Raw genomic sequence first — 20,372 nt, 5'->3', positions numbered from 1 at the left:
CTTTGTTATTTTAAATTTTCATAATCTATTATCACTTTAAGTAATTTTCTAAAGAGATGAAACTGTACAGAACATTGAATATTACAATTTGTAATTTAAAATATCAATAGAGATTAATTTAAAGCAATACAATTGCTTTAACATAATGCTATAATAGAATAGGTGATAAAAGGCCGTCGAACCGACAAACTTTCACTCAAAACGGCATAGTTTGTGATGTAAAAGAAGTAAAAAGATCTCTCCCCACTCTTCATTTGCGTTTGTTTGGCCTGCACAGAGGCAATACAAACAGGGCGACAGTTGAGCGCGTGACAGTAGCAGTAGCTACTTGCCAAAGCCAGACCAAAGCAAAGATACAAAGCGTGTGCCACATCGACGACAGCAGACCAGCTGCCTCATTTCCCGATCACACCATGACCCGAACACTCAAGGTTATTGTGATGAGGTAGCTTCAACATCGGGCTGTCTACAGAATTCAATAATTTTTGTTGTCCGAGTGAATGTGAAGAAAAGAGAAAGTTTTAACAACAAAATATATATAAGACTATAGATATGGAGCAAACGATGGTTCTGTGGTTACTTGCCCTAGTAATGCTAGGTGGTTCTTACCTTGCCGGCTCCTTGCCACTTGTTATGAATCTCTCCGAGGCAAGTGTCACTTGTGTTTTTGTTGTGATTTGATTGTTAAGTGCAAACATAACCTAGATTGCAGTATTTGCTGTTTTGATTCGAGTGGAGAATATTAAATTATAAAGGGATGATATATTTGTTTTGGGTTAATTATTGAGTTTAATTGACCTACTGCGAGATGATTTATTGCACTATATTAGTAATTTTTATTGGGCACAGATTAGTTATAAATAATTATTCTATTATTTGATTTTAATTTAAAGCAATCTACAATACTTAAAATTTAATATTTCATTTAATATACCCAGTACCTACATAAAAATCATTAATTTATGAGATATTTGAAAATACAATAAGGTTCAAATAAAACATTTTGGATCAGGTACACTATGAGTAGTTCAAGATAGAGATAATCTAGAAGTAATATATTTTTGCAGGATAAATTACAGCTAGTGTCTGTCCTTGGAGCTGGGCTTCTTGTAGGAACTGCATTGGCAGTGATCATTCCAGAAGGTGTTAGAGCACTATTTAGCGGTGCAGCAAGTGTTTCAACTACAGCCCATGATACTGCTCATGAGGCCAATGAAGCTCATAGTAAAGCTGCATTTAATAAGTAATTGTATGACTTAGAAAATTCTATAATTACTCATTTCATTCCCTTTACAGATGATCTTCACAGTTTGATAGGATTGAGTCTGGTGCTAGGATTTGTATTCATGCTATTAATTGATCAATGCTCATCTAAGAGAAATGGTAACAAGGAGAAGAGTATGACAGCTACACTGGGTTTGGTTGTCCATGCTGCTGCCGATGGAGTTGCTTTGGGAGCAGCAGCTACAACGTCGCAGGCTGACGTTGAAATTATTGTATTTTTAGCTATTATGTTGCACAAGGTAGGTGCTTTATTGTGACACTTTCAAGTTCAGATTGATTTGGAAATGTATCTCATTATCAAATTATTCAGGCTCCTGCTGCATTTGGACTTGTATCTTTTCTACTTCATGAAGGTGTGGAAAAAAGGAGGATACAAAGACATTTATTAATATTCTCATTGTCAGCTCCATGCTTGGCTTTGGTTACATACTTTGGAATTGGAAAGGTTAAATCTTATGAGATTCTTTCTTCAATTTAAGTGTTCAACAAAAGCGTTATTTTGATTGTAAACTTGCTTTGTAGGAAGGCAAAGAAACTTTAAGTAATGTGAATGCAACTGGAATCGCTATGTTATTTAGTGCTGGAACATTTTTGTATGTAGCAACTGTACATGTCTTACCTGAATTGATGACAAGAGTCAGTACAAATTACTCTCATCTTCCCACTGACTCTAGTGGATCAACACCATCGCATGGTTTAAAATTCAAAGAAATTATAGCATTAGTTATAGGTTCTTTTTTACCTGCTCTACTCACAATGGGCCATCATCACTGATGTATTATGGAGAGAATCTGATTTTATCGTGATAAAAACATTTATTTTCGTGCCCTATCAGATTTATACTAAGTTCTTTGTTATTATTGCTGACCAAAAAGCATTTTCTTTTCCAATTATAAGTTTATTAAAATTAGATTTAATTGTTATTTGTAAAAAGGTTATGTATACAGATTTTTTAACTGTGACAGTATGAAAGGGTGTATGTTTTCAATTTGGTATTGGAGAGTTGAATGATAAACGAATATTGCATAATAATCATTTTGTACATAAATCTAAAAAAAATTTGTAGGTTTAAGAATGGATATTCTTAATATTTTTTTACTCATTGAACTGTAAATTTAAAGTTAAAACACTAGTAATGTAAATCCAACAGACTGTGTTTTATTCCGGTTTAGTAAGTAGCCTATAAAATAAAAAACTGCAAGGATACAAAACAAAAAAAAGATTATAATATATGAAAAGAATTTTCAAATTATTGTTTCAATTACACAAGATATTAATTGTAATGTAATAACCATTTGATAAAAAACGAGTTAAGAAGAAAATTATAATTGATTATAGTATCAATTATATAATTTCCTCAAATACTCATTACTTACATTTCGATGTAATATACTCTAAGAAACTTTTGTACTACTTTGACTTATATTATTTTCAAATTGTATAAAATTTCATTGCAATCAAAATATCTATATCATTCATTTTCATCACAAGATTCATCGTCGATGATTTAACTAACGTAGTAAACAGAGGGAAGACAGTCATAGAAAGCTGAATGTTATTAACTTAATTTTTATTAAATAGATAAATTTGGTTATTCTTCATTCTTTTAATTATGAATATTAATACGTAGTACTATTCCTATATGTATTAAACGTTTTTAAAACGAAATGTATTTATTCAAAAAAAAAACCAACAAAAATTTTATTAAATCATTTATGAAATACAAATAGTAATAATCACTTTACGTTACTTGCAATAAATTAAGCATGAAATGATTCGCTTAAAAATTTTTTTCTAACTCTTTCTCTTGTCGGTAAATATGAATAATTCAATAAAAAAAATAATTACTTTTTATTATTAATCTTGCGTAACTTATGTATTTACAAAAATTTTTCAATACAGTTTCTTACAGAAAAAATTAAAAATGCATTAAACCAAGAAAGTTTATAAGAAAAATCTTTACTTCAAGTCGGTATTTTTTTAAATGCACAAGTAAAAAGGGAGAGAAAGAGTCAATGAAATCAAATTTTCGAATGAGGAACACATCATTAAGTATCTTGATAGATTAGAGCGTAATAATTTCTGTGGCTCTGTTTTCAAGAAGACTTTCCATCGAGTTGACATCCTTACACCAACTCTCGAGACGTTGGATCATTCCCGAGATTTGCGTACGGTCGAGAACTCGCGGTTGTACCCATGTCATGTTTACTGTACCTGCAACTTGATCGATTGCTCCTCGTACGAGTCCTTGTGCAAGAGCTTTCATTACCAAAAGCTCCACTTCACCAATTGGCAGATGTGTCTCTTGCGAAATTTCAGCAAAAGTCAATTGTCTAAAAAATGAAATAATTGAAACATTTAACCATTTGTTGATATCAATTTCAAAAATACACCAAAACTTACCGGTTATTTGCTTGACGTTTAAAAGTCATTTCCATCAAACAAAGCAATGAAATCTTCTGTCTGAGTTTCAGTTCTTGAGCTGCAAGATCTGCTACTTTACTCCACTGTGGCTTCAACCTCTCCAGTGCAACAATGTCACCAGCATTGAAAGCTTGAAGTAAATCAATAAGCCACGAGTTGGGAGTTCCTTTCAGAGATTCTAAAACAGGATGAGCCAGAAGTTCTCCAAGATTGTAAACACCTTCTCCGAGAAGTGCTGCTAGACCAAGGAAGAAGGCATGTTGCTCTTGTTCAGGTTTACTTAGAGTATCTAATTCAGTACAACCCAAGTACCTATAATCAAACAAATCAATAACAAGTTCTTAACATTTTCTTACAACTTTAAATATTTACCTAAGAGCTGTTCTATAATACTCAGCATGCTTTCCTTGCAACCGGTATAGACGGCTAGCTAACAGGTAAAATCTACCATGAACAGATGTGACTCCATCACTGGAATCAAGCATCACCTCAACATCTTCAATGATTTTCTTGGCTTCATCTTGGATGTTCAATTCATCTAAGAGTATTTGTCCTGCTAGAACTTTACAGAGAGCAACTGCTTCTTTGTTACCCTTAACTTTTGTCTCAGTTTTCTCAAGGAAATTGATTGCACTGCGCTTATCTTTGAATTGCTTTATTACGTGAGCTAGAATTTCGACAAAAGACAGTGGGTTGATTCTGAAAATTATTTACTTATTAGTAATGTACCTGCATATTATGAAAGGTGCATATTATTGGAAAAGAATTTTAAAAAAATACAAAACATTATAACGTGATTACTCATATAATGCAAATGAGGTTATGTCAATGTTTACCATTGAAAAAATGATAATGCACTTACTTGTTTTCAAAAGTAGACAAGAAATTGTTGTAAAGATCCACTAAGTTCTCGTCTTTCTGGAGTGCAGGATGTGTGACGAAAGTCTCCAATTTGAGGGTCAACTGATGCCAAAGCCTGCAAGTCACCGGGCAATGACATCGTCAAATTGAAACTTTCGGGTGATAATTGTCGGATTTTCGTAAATTTTTTTATACTTACTTTTTGCTGTAAAGCTCTTCAAGTTTTGCCCACTCGGCTGCCAATTCCTTATCGGCGACATTCTGCTTTTGATTGAGATATGCGTTAACGTCTTTTGGTGCGCTGGGAGCCGCCATTTTTTATAGAACACAACGGAATACTAAAAAGAAACAGCAGTGGCACTAGTGGCAGATGTGAGATCCTAAAATCCAACGCAGTCAGCACTGTGGGCACTTCATGTTGGCATAGATATTGTGTCGATGTATGGTTGAAGTGCCTGTGCAAGCCACCTCTTTCACCTTTTAAAACTCAAAATTTTCCAACCGATTTCATGATGTTATAATTTTTAAGTAAAATTAAAATGATTAATTAATATTATACTAATAAATAGCAATTTAATATTATATTAATAAGAACTACCCCTACTAGTACATATGCAAGCTGACGTGGCCACTATCGTGATTAACATTTTATTTTGGCTTATTACCCAAAAATTATGGACTGAACGACGGTTCAATTGGAAGACAGGATGAGTATCCTAATTACCGGCAGCTTAAGGAATTACCAAGCTGATTACCGGCATATTAAACTGTTAAAGTTACAATAGTAGGACGTTCTATATAACATCACATTGTTTAATATATACTGCAACACGATTTAAAACGGTTACACAACTGAAAGAAATGGAAAAAAACGTCCCTTATTCGCATTATGGCCAGTAACAGATTTTAAGAGAAAATCGAATATATATATACGTACACTTTTATAATCTTATTAGATAAATTTATTTCATATTTTTATGTGACAAAACAAGTGTCAATCTGTTAAATAAGTTACATAGATTAATGTTAATAATCTATAATTATTTTGCTTATACATTGCCTAAACTTATTAAATTAAATTAAAGGGGCCGGGTATAGCGCGGGTGGATGCCGGTAACAGGAACATCTTACCTTATACCTTCATTTCGAGTATTATTGGTAGCTGAAAGAACTCAAACAAGAATCATTAAAATTAATTTAGAATTTTAATGAAGTTAAGCAATAAAACACTCAATATTTTTTCATCATTAGCCCTTCAAGAAATGATTAAAATTACAAAAAATTAGCATGTATATAATTTTTTTAAGATTATACCTATTATATTTATATAAAAATATAAGGATTTCTGATTTTTTGAACTTAATTATAGTAAGCACAAAACGCTATTCTTATAGTAAATAACTGTTTATACTAAAGAACAATTTGATTGAAGAAATAATATTGAATTTTATTTACACAACAATAAAAAGTAAATGAAAATTGTTATAAAATGATTACAGCCTTATGACCCATCTATTCGTCAATGAACTCAGATTTGCGGAGTCATAGAGACAGATATTGCTGCAGCTTCGATTGAGAAACCGAATTAGATTTTAAGGCTTGTTCAATCCTACTTATACACTGTCCATGTGTGTGTGCAAGACAATTGGACATGTGAAAGGGTTGTCACGCTTGAGCGGTAGCAGTAGGTAGAACCGACGTGCAGCTTTTTTTCTTACAGTTGAAAAAATTTGTGGTATATGACCTGTGACGACAAATTTTTCGTGTTGAACGTTTATTAACTCTTTTAGCGTGATCCCCATAACATGGGTACTGTCTACGCTAAGGTGAAGATTTTAGTGTTATAATACGTATACATTATATTAAAAATATTCTAGGTTTTCGTAATGGTATTGTATTGTATAACCTATGTGCAGCAATTTTGGCCTGCTTGTGCATTTAGCACGTGAATAACGTAATGGCCTAATATTAGTGTCGCTTTTCTTGGACCTTAATTTACAGCGTTTTTATTAGAGTGTTGTTGAAAAAACAGTCTGTATAATGTTCAGTGGTCAGATTTGGTCTTTCACTATTAGTGATATTAAAGAGCATAATTTATCATTATTACTTGATTTTCATTTAATCAGAAAAATTCATTTTCTTTTTTGTCTAATAGTTTATACAAATTAGATTGATGATATTTAGGCTTTCTGTCTAGAAAAAATGGCATTTTTCAAAAGATGATATTATTAGTTAGAGCATGTATTGCTTGTACTTAGGAGATTACTGAATATTTCGCTACAAATGTATTACAGTTAATCTCAAGGTTACAAATCAGACAATCTATATAATTTTAAATATTTACTTTCATAACAATCATTGGATTTCTTGTCTCATATAAAAACAATTTCATGACTAGTAATTAAAGTAAAGAATTCTAAAACACTAAATTTACTTTTATTTTTTTAGGAGCCTGACACTGTAAAAGCTTTTGACTTCTCATCTGAAAACAGTGCAATGGATGACGAAACAAAATTTCATAAAACATGGAACTGGGTATGTAATCATGTACTCTTCCATGTATGAGAAAAATTTTCAATTGTTACAATAAATTTTTGTTTTATTTGCAAAGGGAAAGGACACACCCCTTGCAGAGGAGAAGAAAAAGTCTCAGCCTGTTGTAGATTTAAAGACCGTTAGGGTAGGAAGTTATTTGTATCAATATTTCAACTATTCATTACTTGACTGAATATATTTAGTAGCACCTGTGTGGAATTTTTTTAGACACGAGTAGACAAAGTTCACATTGATGGACTTTGTCGTACGAAAAATGATATTATCAAATCACAAGTTAAGGAACTATTCAAAGCTCAGGATTTTGAGGATGTTATTATAAATACTTACACAGTGCTTAATAAACTGAGGTCTCTGGGATGTTTTAAAAATATTGAAGTTTATATTGATGCTAGTCATGGTCCTGGTGCAACACCAGAAGGAGTAGAAGTAAGTTTTATGATATTTGTAAAATATATTTCTAAAATTTAAAATTATTCAATATAAAAAAGTTAATATTTTTATGATATCTTTTTAGGTCACATTCACAGTTAAAGAACTAAAGAGAATAATGGGTAGTATACAAACAATGGTTGGGAATAATGAAGCTTCTCTTTTGATTGGAGCAAAAACTCCAAATTTATTTGGTAGGGGTGAGAGACTTCAAATGGAGTACTCATATGGTCATAAAAACTCTTCAAATATTAATATTTCTGCCATCAAACCATTTTTTACTGGCAGACTAAACAAAATGTGAGTTAATACAAATATAAATTTATATTACGAATTTTCAATTTATGTCTGCTTTTATCAGAATAACAACGAGTATTTATACTACAAAGTCTGAGTTCCCCTGGTCTGGTTACAAAGAGAGCGACAAAGGTTTCCTATTAGATTTTGCATTTAATGGTAATTCATTAGGCACCATCAAGCATCACTTTCAGTATGAAGCAGCTGTAAGAGACTTGGCTGCAACCAAACAAGTAACATTCAAAGTAAGGGAACAGTGTGGTCCCACTTTGAAATCATCTCTTAGACATATTTGCAGATTGGATAAGAGAGATGAAAAAATCTTTCCATCTACTGGAACTCTTCTGCAGTGCACAACAGAATTTGCTGGACTTGGAGGAAATATTGGTTTCTTCAAAAATGAATTAGCATTTCAAACAAATTGGTCACCACATGAATGCCTTGTATTTATTTCTCATATTTCTCACTAGATTCTCATGGTTTTCAAAAACTAAAATTTTAAAGGTATATTGATTTCATTTAATCTTTTCTTTTAGACTTTCCAGTTAGCTGCTCAAACTGGTTTTCTTAGAGGGATCAATAACGATATGAAAATAAGTATTGCCGATAATTTCTTCCTTGGTGGACCATTAGGCGTCAGAGGTTTTGAAATGAGGGGTTGTGGACCTAGAGAAGAAGGATTTGCTCTTGGTGGAAATACATATTGGGCTGCTGCATTACACTTCTATACTCCGTTGCCGTTTAGGCCAGGCCGAAATAGTTTCGGAGACTTATTTAGGTTACACGGGTTTATTAATGGCGGCAATGTCAAAAATACCTTGTTAACGTTTGGTAAACCCAATATTAATATTAAAACTCCAAACAAATGGTAAAATCAAAATTCCCTAATGAAAATTCGTTTGTCTTTCAGGAGGTAGTTATGAAGAAAATCTAACAATGCTTACGAAAAATCTACGCTGTGCAGCTGGTTGTGGTATTGCTATGAAACTCGGAAACATTGCGCGGGTAGAGCTTAATTTTTGTCTCCCATTAAAGTTCTTGAGAACTGATGTACAGCAACCAATACAATTAGGTCTAGGAGTTGAGTACTTATAAAATAAAATACGTATAATAATTCAGTTAAAAGTAGAACGCGGATTCATCATATTTTCGTTCCTGCGTCACTTATTTTCATGAGTCCTTGTTCAGAACAGAAGAATAAAAAAAATAGAATAACAATTTGTTGAACGATCAAAAAAAGAATTATTTCAATATCTTCTTATTTTTGTTTAAAAATTCAGAGCTTAGTTAAAATAGAATAATGCATTTATAAATAATTAGTTTCATCAAAAGTTTTTGTTCAACGCTTATCTTATAGATCGACGCGTGGATTATATATTAAATGTTTTAAATGTTTCGGCTTTGACAACAGATTTTTCTTTCAAAACGATGTGAACATCATATCTTGAAAATATATAGTTTTCTTATTACTTGTTATGATTTGCTTGCACGAAGATAATTAACTGTGAATAATGAAATTCTTAGTGACGATTCGATACGATATTTGTCAGCAAGTGTACAAGGTGTAAAGGCGTACGAAAAGATGTAATACTATATCTTAGTATAAACTGCCGGAAACGTAAAATTTTTTAGAATATAAAAACATCATAATTTTTCATTTTGAACCTAAACAAAGTGATAATTAGTGAAACATTTTTTATTGTACGAACGCAGCAGTTATGTGCTTGAACAAAGTCTATATACAACTACAAGTCATTATCCCCCCCTCCCCAAATGAAGAAAAAGGCAAATGTAGTCTCACGAATTCGTTGCCGATGTTGCATCATGCTATTAACTATACAAGTGTTAGCGCAGAGCGCGACAAGTTTAGGGCGTGTAACGGGCAGAATAAAAGAGAGAGACCCGATATATTTTCCAATGTAGGGTGTGGATTACATCTTATTACAATCTGCATTTGATTGAAAATCGCATCGTTCATATTACGAACAAAGTGTTCACGAATAATAGTACATATGTTTTTTTATTTGTGATTCGTCACGATTATCATGGTTTCTTTCATTAAAAAGCCTTTTTCAAAAATTTCCAATTTCCTTGCAATGTTTCCAAATCGTTTACGTTCATCCCTATACTCCGCGATAATTGCAGCGGGAAATTCAATTTTCTGTGGTTTGTTATGTAGAAGAAACAATATATTTATAAATAAAAAATTAATTCAAAACTATGATGTGATTGATTTTTATGATTATGTTTGTCATACTATAAGATTAGATTTCATATTCGTAAAAAAAAAATTTTGCAGACCATAGATTTATTACATATATATGACGAACTCAAACAATAAATCTTAAAAGACCGACAGAAATTAAAGTATAAATTATTTCTATAGCAGAATTAAATGGAGTTCCCTTTTTATATTCTATATTATAATACCATTGTTAAAAATAAACAACTTTAAGATAGATTTCGGTACAAATAAATTCTTTAACATTAATTTTTCAATACCTAGTTGGTTCAATCGAGCAAGAATTAAATAATCAAAAAGTACCAAAAAGATCAAGCATATTTGAATAAACATTAATGATAAAAAATGCTCAATTAGTCTATAGAACAGTTCTTGATAAGAAAACTATCAGAAAATCCTCAAGTTATTTCAGTGATATCTCAAGTTTATAGTTAGCATGTATTGCATAGCATTTTAAGTGTTTTTATCACAAGCTGTATTATAGACAAGGGGTAAATGTGTCATTTTTGTATTCGTTAGTGTGGTATTTTCGCATAAATTTAATTTGTCTAATGATATTACTGAAGAAACACGTAGAAAATAATGAATATGTATGCCGCGAGTTACTACATTTTTCTTATCAAAAAAGCTATTTGATAAGGCGGGTTTATTACAGGTCGACCGTAATTTCCGGGCGTAACATTAGTAAATTTTGAGGAAAGATCTTACGAAGCATACGTTGAGAAGCAATCAACGAATCGCTCGGGCAACAATACGGTCCGGGTAGCAGTTCACTTGGCACATGCCTAACTTACGTAAAGTCAGATTGATGTGCCATGATGTGGACGGTTGATTTTTTCCCCGAATTATCAACTGATCATCCTTCCATAAAGATTGGTTGAAGTGACAAGTAAACATTAATTTTTTTCCAGACTTTATCATGGATATGGATGGAATTAAGAATAGAAATAATTCAATAGGTGAGTTTGTCAAAATAGTAAAGCAAAAATTTAGGAATATATCACATATTGATAAAGTATCTCTAATTACTGCACACGTATGTGACGAAAAAATTCTTGAAAATAAGTTACCATATAGGAGTTGTTTCTGCATAATGGGTTTAATTTCGTAGACATTACAGCAGTTGAAAACAAAAATATTGTATGCACAAATAACTAGATCGAACTATATATCGTATGCATTTAAAATTAATCGGACAAATATTATCGCAGTATAAAAAAATGAATATCAGAATTTCAATATTACGTGAAAAAATGTTTGCGTGAGCTTGTTTATATTGAGTTGATTAATATTGAAAAATATGAGTGTCTGTTACTATTAGAAAAGTATTAATATGGAGTATTAACAAGTGAATAAAGAATTATGGTTGAAATTGACAGAAATCAAATATTTACATAAACTCTATCAGAACTTTTCCCCTCGTGAGCTGTTAAGCTCACAAAAATATGAGCTGTTTTTATATTAAAAAGTTGTAACCAGATAAATAAAAACAAAACAAAAATATTAATAAACTAGGCTGAGACAATGCTAAAGTAACTCAATCTAGCGCTAAAATAATATAAATTGACGAGAGAGAAGAATCTCTTATGACAATTGTAAACAAAACGCTAGATGGGCTAGGAGCGGCAACGTTGCACAGAAGCAGCTTTCTCGATCAATCACTAGAGGGCGTCGGGTACGCGAGACAAAGACAGCAATTGCGAGCGAACCAATAGCGTTAGAGGAAAATTGGTGGGCGAAGAGATAGTGTAGTGGTGGGGATAGCTTATGGGTAGAGGGTACGCGAACGAACGCGCCAGAGCAAAGCGACATTCTCAGTTAAAATGGCCACTTGAATAGTTTAACCAGTTTCTTGCACTAATATTGTTATTACAAGATGTATTTTACTACCATGGAATCTAAAGTATCAGTTGAAAAATCATTGAAAGTCGCTGTTTCGTTATCAACATTCTCGACTGAGTGCGCGGAAAGATTGATTTCTAAGTGTTTTGCTACAAAAAAACAACACGCATTGAGACATCACAATCGCAGAGGCCGTTCTTGTTGTAAGTAACTGTACGAGCGTGTGTGTGTGGACTTATGCTTTTTTTTGGCATCGTATACGATTCACGCACGCAAAAAAGACTAGTGGCATAAGAGATATGATGCCGCGTCTTTTTTGCGTTGATGAATCAACAAAATTCTCAAGGATCCATGAGAACACGTCGTAAACAATAGGCGTGACGCATCCATCGATTTTTCTCGTAACTTAGATGCGTGAAAACGTAAATACTGCCGCATGGCGACGTGCTACTGCAGTTACTTATTCAAACCGTTGATTATTTTGTCCATTTTTGAAGTGGGTAACCAAGAGTCGGTTTAATTTTTCCTTTTTTACCGTAATAATTAACGGTTTTACATCGTATAACTTATTTTTGCGCTAGTGATCCATTCGTAATTAGACCGTTTCGCATGATGTTTAATAGCTTACATCCACACCAATATTCCTCTGGTCAACGTTGCCGCTGAAAACTTTTCTAAGGGTATCTAGAAATTATTCCATTGAACATAATGCAGTACTTTCAGAGGAACCTGGAATATTTAAGTTCACGCACTAAAAAAACTAGTAACATAAGAGATATGATAATGCACGCTTCTTTTTTCGTAGTTGATTTTGCGAGTTTTCCAAGTGCGTCGTAAACAAGGAGTGAAGCGTCCATCGATTTTTCTCCTAGCTTAGATGCGTGAAAACGTAAATATGGCAGCATGGCGGTGTGTTTCTTCAAACCGATGATTGTTTATTTTTTCCACTTTTCAAATGCGTAACCAAGAGTCGGTTCGATATTTTTTTTGTCGGCAACTGTGTGTATGCGTGTGCGCCTCTAATAGTCATCACAAGCTACTAGCCTCTCTCGCCCGTCAAATTCCAAATTTTTTTGATGTTGATAATGCCGGCGTTCATTAGAAAGTTTCGAAGTAGCGATCACGAGTCACGCACGAGACTTGATTTTTCTTCAAACAACTTCTGAAAATGTCATCGTCTTGAAAAAAAAAACGAAAACTCGTGCAAATCAAATTCAAGCGATTTTATCACGTTATTCAATTATGAACGTAAAGCGATTAGCAATATTAACTTGTTTTAAAACGCGTCATGATAAAAGTCGTTTAAGTCAAAGATTCCTTTTTGTATACGTCAATCAATTAGAAAATTAAATTTAAGATGGTTCTTGTTTGGGAAACGGCGACAAAATAACATGCCAAGTGGCTGACGCAAGCACAATACAAAAAATATTGTTTGCACTGTATACTCTATGCAGTAGCTACGTAGTTCCCTATGATTCACTTTCCACGCGGAATATTTCACGATCGTTGCCTCATTTTACTTCAACTGACACTGCACCTTACTCGCGGGGAATGTTGGTCGATGCGACAATTGTTCCTTAATTAACGAACAGGAATATCACTTTCTAACGATAATTTGTGTTCGTTATGTTTAGTCACTGATACAAACTGACATAAATCCAGCTTAGTTTTACAAGTTTGATTGGATAATTATCTATTGAAATGTTGGAAACAATATTTGTTTATTGTTCGTAACGTTAACTATGTTTGTTTACTTGGAAAAGAATGAATAGGGAAACAAAGGCGAGCCAGGTTTTTAAAAAGTATTCGATAATAAAAAAAACTTGGTAATTTTAAAGCGCGAATATTAATTTTGATGAAAGTTAATTAAGCAATATTTAGCGACTCGTGCGTTTTGGTTTGGAAAAGTCTATGCGAGATCGAGAAAAAAGATTACGTTGCGAAAGTCGACCGATGCCCTCGCACGTCCCACAAGTTTGTCTCGCGCAAGCGCCGGTCAAAATGAGATTCCTCGTGGAAGGTGTGCTTGCCGCATATAGGTGTATGGAAATTTACAACTGAAAATTCGTTCGTTTGAACATTTTTTCATTCTATATATATACAAGGCGAGGTTAATGATTGTCAATTATTTTCCTATTACATCATGTCGTTTATCTATGCACTACTGCGTTTCAAAAAAGAAAAAGCATCAGAGATAGTTACGTGCACGGTGCTTTATCTCTTGTCTAATTGAAAATTATTGATAGCAGTCACTGCTGGGAATGTGCCTTCAGGGTACTGGATATTTCTTCAAATGATCGTTGACGTAATGAAATCTGGATCGCTTTCTTGTGCTGTTTCATGGAAGAATACGGAATGTTAGCACTATTTTAATATGCATAATTCATTCTAAACTCAATTTTAATATTATTGAATTCCTGTCTGTGCAAAAAATCTTAAAATTCCTTTCATATATACAAATCAAATTTGTTTTCTACACGTGTGTGTTTAAAAATGAACATTCCAATATTTCCATTGCCTTTTTTGCAGTGCCACACAGCAGTGGTGTCAAGTTTCGAATAATAGGAAGTGGTGGTAGAAGAAATTACTGAATAGTTGCATTACTCTACAGCAATGGATTACCAATCAAGGTATCCAGTACGTTCAAATTCAGATCTGGTAACAGCTATTTTTATCAACTCACCCGAATATCAATCCAGTTTCAAAGCGCATTGGTCTGACAACATGTATTCCCAACAGCAATCACAGTCTAAGAAGCACCTCTTAGGTAGCAGCTTTGATGAAAACAAACAAAATCACAGTTTTCGGTAAATTTGATTGATTTGTTGAATAATAAAAAACATGTCATTGTTACAATTCATGCTTAAAATTGAAACTATGAGTGCTTGATAAAATACTAATATAGAGTACTTGTTTATGCAGTGTCATTTAATTATGTAACTCATTCAATTTAAAAAGTCATTCGCAATTTAATTCAGCATATTTTCATTTTCAGAAAAATCTGTTCGACCGAGCAATCACTGAGCGTTGATAGCTTGCCCAAAAGAGACGGTTTTTGGCAAAGTCTAACGAAAAGTGCAAGAAATTTGTTAGGCAACCATCTCAACAGTACAAGTTCAATTCTGAAAAGCTGGTCAAATATGAACACACCATTATCTGTGACAGTAGTCTCGCCTGATTTATATAAATCTCTGCAGGGAAGCAAGGATCAACAAATGATATCATCCTCAAAAAACTTCTCCGCCACCTTTGCATGGATCAAGGAGATCAATCAGACAAGGGATTATTTGTTGTCTCATGATTTAATCGATACTGAAATTATGAGTAATAATATGGAGAAGGACACTGTTCTTACTGATGCCGAGAGACAGTGGTATGAGTACAAATGCATGTATATCAATTGTAATGAATTAAAAACTAAGGACCAAGACTGTATTGATAGTATAAAAAAAAATGAAATTGAGGAACTAACTTTAGATTTTGCCCAATGGAATAAAGGTACTTGTTATAAGGTCTTATTTATTAATTTTTATTAGACTCAAAACATGAACTATATTTGTGACTTCAAACTATTTGTTTTAGATTTCGAGACTCTAACAAACTTTAGTAAATCAATGAAAGTTGATGAGTTAGTGACGCTGGGAAAAGCTGAATCTCCTATGTTTCAAGCAAAACAACAGCAAGAATTCCCAGATATTTCTGGCAATATGGCGAACACTTTATTCACAACTCGCAACAAATTGATCAATTGCACATGTGATCTTCACCGACGCCCAACATCACCGGATTCAACTGTCTTTATGAACAGAGCTTCCCATTCTAAACCGATGCGTTTGAAAAAACTTCATAGTGTGTCACTAGGTCGCGGTCGCGGTCGTGGTAAATCACAACTACGACGTTCGGGTGTCAGTCAAAAACGACACAGAAAAGAGCAAGAAAGATATACAGTGGAAGAAAACATAAAAAATGATATCGACACGTGGGAAGAGGTGGAATGTGATGAAGGTACTGATGAGGATCAACTAGACAATATCGACGAATGCGATTTTGTCAAAGATACTACACCTTCGTACGATTTGTCTCAGGAAATGTGTGCACCGATAAAATTTGAGCAAGTTGAGACTGAATCGAGTTCGAGTGAAGATGAGGGCAGTAAGGATGAAGATAATGAGTGCGATGACGGAAATTCGTTTAGGTCAAGACTAAACTCGTGCAATTCTGAGGATAGTTACTCTATTATTTTTGACGAAGACGCCCCCTATCATTCAAGTGAAAGCGATAGCTCGGGCAGCGAATCTGAATCTGAAAGCGAAGTCGACAGTTCATCAAAGAAGGTAACATTTAAATCTAAGTTTTCAGCGAATTTTAATAGTTTTACTGTGTTCTATAGTATAAGTTTAATACACTTGAACTGATACATTATAACAGCCATTATTTACGAGTTTAGGTTTGTTTAACAAATCTTATATGACACAAATATTAATGAAAAAAAATTAAACGTCAATTTTATGATAATATACGTTTGATTTGCGATGATTTATTCTGTCCACCTAGATAGTGTATTATAATTGGACTAGGTGAACAGAATCAATCGTCAACGAAGGTACGTTTATAATACGTTTTTGTTTCATCTTGCTAGAGTGAATCGCTCAAAATAACTCTATTTAATATAATTTTTGCATAAAATGATAAAATATTAAAAAAATATTATATTTTTTTTACAGGTTCGTTTTAACCTAGTACCCACAATTCACCGTATGATCACGTGGAAGTTTGCCTACAAAGCTGCTCGTAAGAATGAAGACTATGCTAATAGTCAACAATTCCGGTGTCGAATTGCTCGGACGGCAAGGGTGCTGGATCCCATATTGAAACAAGAGTTACGGAATCGTATTTATCATGAACGTTTCGAAGAATAGCATTTTTTTAACCTGACGAATTTCGTTCATTATAAAGTCTTGTGATACGTCGCTAAAAAGAGGTTTTAGATCAAAGCAATGATTAAAGATTAGGAATAAAAAAACAGTGATTTATGAAGTACATGCCACTGATTTGAAGTTTTGTAGTGACGTGTGAATGTCTAATAAAAAAATTGGACTGATTCATAAACTGAATAGTTACAATAGTTAAATATAGAAAGATTGCATTTTTTGAGAATAAAACTTTAGTTGAAAAAATCCATTTACTGTTGTATATTGACGATAGAAATAGAAAATCCAACGTTCATTGAATCAGAATATTTTACTATTATATTTTTTCAATGACCCATGTGTGAGGGCTCGATTTATGCACGCTTTGGAAAGCAAACTTGCTTTAAATCTTGTCTCACACACGTCATTTACGAAAAAAAAATTTAGATACAAGTACGAGAAAATGATTTTCACTGTCGCTTCGCTCAGACGTAGATGCCAGTGTGAGGCTCAAATGACTTTCTCGAACTAGTATTAAAATCTACTATTATATACCTTATACTAGAAATGATATTTTTTTAGAATCATAATCTATAAATATTTGAAGATTCCTATGTATATATTTATTTTTGGAGTATCACTAAATTGATTTTTTGCACGTCACTCAAAAGTTCGAACTTAGATATAAATAATAAAAATTTAGGGATGAAAAGAAACTAAAATCTACAAATTTTGTTATAAGAGTACTTGAATAAGTGCCGGAATGCTATTGTTGTACAGTAATTAGCTAAACATGTGTAAAAAGAAAGACCAACTAGTAAAAAGAAGGAATCGCTACAAGAATAATCGTGGAATCTTAAATAAGCAGTCTCGTGCATAGAGTGGCATTTTTTTACAATTTCAAAGCTTCATGCAAGATAAATTAAAAATAATAGTCTCTCACTCGTCTTTGTGCCAAATGCTTATTTATCAGTTGCATACCGTGCGATGTTTTTCCATTTTATTCTCGCGACTGACTGTTTTGTTTTATGCATATTTTATGATAGCTTGTTTTTTTTTCCTTACTTGATTGACTTCGTCTGAAGTCGTACGCAAGGAAAAATCATTCCTATGTAGACGAGCTTGAACTTTGCCAATATGCAGTGCTTCATACTTTCTAAAATCTTGCATATATATAAAGTGAATTCAAAAAAATTTTAATGTACACAGGACTTGTGAATCTATGAAAAATCTATACTAACATTTTTGGAGTTAATTGCTATAGTGTACGCCACTCGAGAAATAAAAATTTTTTTTTTTATATAAAAATGCACAGACAAGTATGTTTAAGTTTTTTTAAAGTATTTTGATACAATTGCACTGTCAAGTAGCGTCAAATTGGTGATTTGATAAAAGATAGTTACCATAGTGTCTTGTCATCAGAAAAAAAATTATAATCGAAGTTGCAATTAATGTACAAGTCTTAATTTTAGTATTGCGAGTTATGAAATAAAATGAAAAGCGTTTTAAAAGTTTTGCGTCATATGTTAAATTAGATGTTTTTTTGTCCATAACTGATAAAAAATATATCTTAAAATCGAGTTTATATTACAAAACGATAAATATATAATTAGTATATCTTTTGACAATGATTATGCATATAAAGTTTAGGAAATTAATCAATCCTTTGTTTATGTAATTAAGTTATAGGCAACAGAATTTATTTATTTAGGCCATCATTTTGAAACTCGTTTCTAAATTATTTTCTTTTTATAATAAACGCTACTTTCTTTCTAATATGTCTAATGATCATAATTATCTAAAATTTTCAACGTTTATATATATATTGATAAACGAGTTTCTTCATGTCAATAGTTAAATAGTGTTTTGTCTGTTTAGTAAATAAATGAACGATATAGCAACAACGTATTTTTAATTAATGAAAAAGTTTTTATTGGATTTAAATGTTTTTTTTTCAAATTCGATGTCAATTTATGGTAAGAAAGTCTTTTGTAAATCCAATTTTTAAAAGTTGATTTCAATTGGTAATTTTACTTCATGCTGGCTTTCAAAATAATTTAAAATCGAGTTAAAGAATAAAACCTATTTTTTCCTGTGTTACAGTTTAAAAATTTTAAGCTAGCATATTTCTATATTGGGTGCATTATGTATATTAAATACTTATTAATAAATTATGAAATTTAAAAAATAAATGTTTTGCTAGTTTGAATTTTTCACCAAAGTTTCTCATTTCACAATAACAAGTCATTTAAAATAAAATGCGTATTATTTTAATAATATAATTGATTTATATAATGATCAATTAAACACAAATAATATCAAGAAAATACACACCTTATCATAATATTTTGAATATTTTTTTATGTTTCGAATTTTTCAGAATGCAATAATTAAGTATTGTTGAACCAAATTTTTGGATATCGATGTTGTTCACTGTCTAACAACTAGATTTTTAATGAAATCACCTTCAATTGTAATGCTTTATTTAGACAGCTTGTGTCCGTTCATTAAATCTACTGAATTTTTACTAATCACGACAGTTTTCGAGAAGCATAGGTAACTTAAAATCGTTAATTTGTTTATACGTTTACAAAGAAAATCATAGGACTGACGGGAGATGTTACATTATTTGGTCATAGACATGAATAAATTAACGTTACGCAAATGAATGTAAAATTACAGCTTTTATGTCTTAGTATTTTAAGAATGAATTATTTTCGTCAGAGTTGTTTTGCCAACAGCTGTTTACGCGATTCCAACAAGAAGAATTCGTTCACCTTTGCCTTCTAAAAGTAACTTACGATATTAATCGAAAGTACGGCAAAGCTGTATCCAACGTTATTTTGTGATATAAAAGACACATGTCTTTTTTTAGATTCTCGGTAACATAAGTAATCTTAACTTATACATAGTCTTGCAAAGTTATATCCAGCAATGAAATATTAAAGCGGCTAAAACGAATCACAAACAATAAATATAAAGTACTCGCAATACGAGGGGACCATTCTTCCAGTTGCGAAGCTCGTCGACGAGCGCGCGCTCATGTATTGCCTTCGATAACGAGAACCAAGCCGAAGCTAATGAATTGCACAGAGAATCGCGAACCAGTGATGCGCGGAGCTGCGTGGGAAACGTGGTTGTCGCCGCCGCCGCCGCCGCGAGAGGTACAAAATTGCCGGGCAATTATACCGCGCGCAGGTGTCTTCGACGCTGCGACTCGATTTTCGTAATGCTCTCGCCGGTAATGACGCGCTCGAAATCGTGTCAAGGCCGCGTATCGCCGTCTCGTTTGAAAATGCTCGTCGTCGCGTTACACGGTCTTACGTGACGAACGCTCGTCCGCATCTCATTTACTAAGCGCCCAGATGTACGCGCGGCTGATTATATATTCGCTGGGACGCACGGGAAGAATCGCTGACAAGCGCGCGCCAATGACTTCTCGAGGATTCGCCTACGCTGCTTACATTTTCAGGAAGACGGAACACTCGCGCGTGGCGTAGTTCGTCGCTCGACGACGCGCAGCTTTG

The 20,372-nt window shown here is 32.9% G+C and overlaps 4 protein-coding genes across 5 annotated transcripts; 3 read left to right on the top strand and 1 right to left on the bottom strand.

Moving 5' to 3' along the window:
* The first annotated feature begins 302 nt into the window (after window positions 1-302).
* Window positions 303-2,824, top strand: LOC131665525 (zinc transporter ZIP9). Its single transcript, XM_058937446.1, has 5 exons — window positions 303-648; window positions 1,068-1,224; window positions 1,297-1,523; window positions 1,595-1,729; window positions 1,807-2,824. The coding sequence occupies exons 1-5, from the start codon at window positions 553-555 to the stop codon at window positions 2,056-2,058; spliced, it is 867 nt and encodes a 288-aa protein (XP_058793429.1). The 5' UTR covers window positions 303-552; the 3' UTR covers window positions 2,059-2,824.
* Window positions 2,825-3,132: 308 nt separating this feature from the next.
* On the bottom strand, window positions 3,133-4,976 carry LOC131665526 (26S proteasome non-ATPase regulatory subunit 13). Its single transcript, XM_058937447.1, has 5 exons — window positions 4,769-4,976; window positions 4,571-4,684; window positions 4,081-4,407; window positions 3,688-4,020; window positions 3,133-3,617 (listed from the first exon to the last, which is right to left on the bottom strand). Exons 1-5 carry the CDS (start codon window positions 4,882-4,884, stop codon window positions 3,350-3,352), a joined length of 1,158 nt encoding a protein of 385 aa, XP_058793430.1. The 5' UTR covers window positions 4,885-4,976; the 3' UTR covers window positions 3,133-3,349.
* Window positions 4,977-6,141: 1,165 nt separating this feature from the next.
* Window positions 6,142-10,053, top strand: LOC131665508 (sorting and assembly machinery component 50 homolog B). Its single transcript, XM_058937418.1, has 8 exons — window positions 6,142-6,395; window positions 7,018-7,104; window positions 7,181-7,249; window positions 7,333-7,551; window positions 7,640-7,854; window positions 7,916-8,294; window positions 8,388-8,682; window positions 8,762-10,053. The coding sequence occupies exons 1-8, from the start codon at window positions 6,375-6,377 to the stop codon at window positions 8,944-8,946; spliced, it is 1,470 nt and encodes a 489-aa protein (XP_058793401.1). The 5' UTR covers window positions 6,142-6,374; the 3' UTR covers window positions 8,947-10,053.
* A 1,826-nt stretch (window positions 10,054-11,879) lies between these two features.
* On the top strand, window positions 11,880-18,970 carry LOC131665468 (uncharacterized). Of its 2 annotated transcripts, XM_058937356.1 has the most exons (6): window positions 11,880-12,138; window positions 14,465-14,593; window positions 14,675-14,742; window positions 14,931-15,433; window positions 15,518-16,269; window positions 16,660-18,970. In XM_058937356.1, exons 2-6 carry the CDS (start codon window positions 14,549-14,551, stop codon window positions 16,852-16,854), a joined length of 1,563 nt encoding a protein of 520 aa, XP_058793339.1. In that variant the 5' UTR covers window positions 11,880-12,138; window positions 14,465-14,548; the 3' UTR covers window positions 16,855-18,970. The 2 variants fall into 2 exon arrangements, with proteins under 2 accessions (XP_058793339.1, XP_058793337.1); XM_058937354.1 differs by having other exon boundaries at window positions 14,465-14,742.
* The last annotated feature ends 1,402 nt before the right edge of the window (window positions 18,971-20,372 follow it).

Source organism: Phymastichus coffea, unplaced genomic scaffold (assembly GCF_024137745.1).
Source record: "Phymastichus coffea isolate CEN01 unplaced genomic scaffold, Cenicafe_Pcof_1.1 PCOF00052, whole genome shotgun sequence".
Classification (NCBI taxonomy): Eukaryota; Metazoa; Arthropoda; class Insecta; order Hymenoptera; family Eulophidae; genus Phymastichus; species Phymastichus coffea.
This window is presented reverse-complemented; position numbering and strand designations above follow the sequence as displayed.

Bases quoted from the DNA above. Each gene is read 5' to 3' on its own strand.
- LOC131665525 (XM_058937446.1), top strand. From the start codon at position 553: ATGGAGCAAACGATGGTTCTGTGGTTACTTGCCCTAGTAATGCTAGGT. The intron at 649-1,067 runs GCAAGTGTCACT...ATATTTTTGCAG, and splicing joins TTGTTATGAATCTCTCCGAG to GATAAATTACAGCTAGTGTC. The intron at 1,730-1,806 runs GTTAAATCTTAT...CTTGCTTTGTAG, and splicing joins CATACTTTGGAATTGGAAAG to GAAGGCAAAGAAACTTTAAG.
- LOC131665508 (XM_058937418.1), top strand. From the start codon at position 6,375: ATGGGTACTGTCTACGCTAAG. The intron at 6,396-7,017 runs GTGAAGATTTTA...TTATTTTTTTAG, and splicing joins TGGGTACTGTCTACGCTAAG to GAGCCTGACACTGTAAAAGC. The intron at 7,552-7,639 runs GTAAGTTTTATG...ATATCTTTTTAG, and splicing joins CAACACCAGAAGGAGTAGAA to GTCACATTCACAGTTAAAGA.
- LOC131665526 (XM_058937447.1), bottom strand. From the start codon at position 4,884: ATGGCGGCTCCCAGCGCACCAAAAGACGTTAACGCATATCTCAATCAA. The intron at 4,685-4,768 runs GTAAGTATAAAA...GGTGACTTGCAG, and splicing joins GAAGAGCTTTACAGCAAAAA to GCTTTGGCATCAGTTGACCC. The intron at 3,618-3,687 runs GTAAGTTTTGGT...TTCATTTTTTAG, and splicing joins AAACGTCAAGCAAATAACCG to ACAATTGACTTTTGCTGAAA.
- LOC131665468 (XM_058937354.1), top strand. From the start codon at position 14,549: ATGGATTACCAATCAAGGTATCCAGTACGTTCAAATTCAGATCTGGTA. The intron at 14,743-14,930 runs GTAAATTTGATT...TTTCATTTTCAG, and splicing joins AAACAAAATCACAGTTTTCG to AAAAATCTGTTCGACCGAGC. The intron at 15,434-15,517 runs GTACTTGTTATA...TATTTGTTTTAG, and splicing joins TTTTGCCCAATGGAATAAAG to ATTTCGAGACTCTAACAAAC.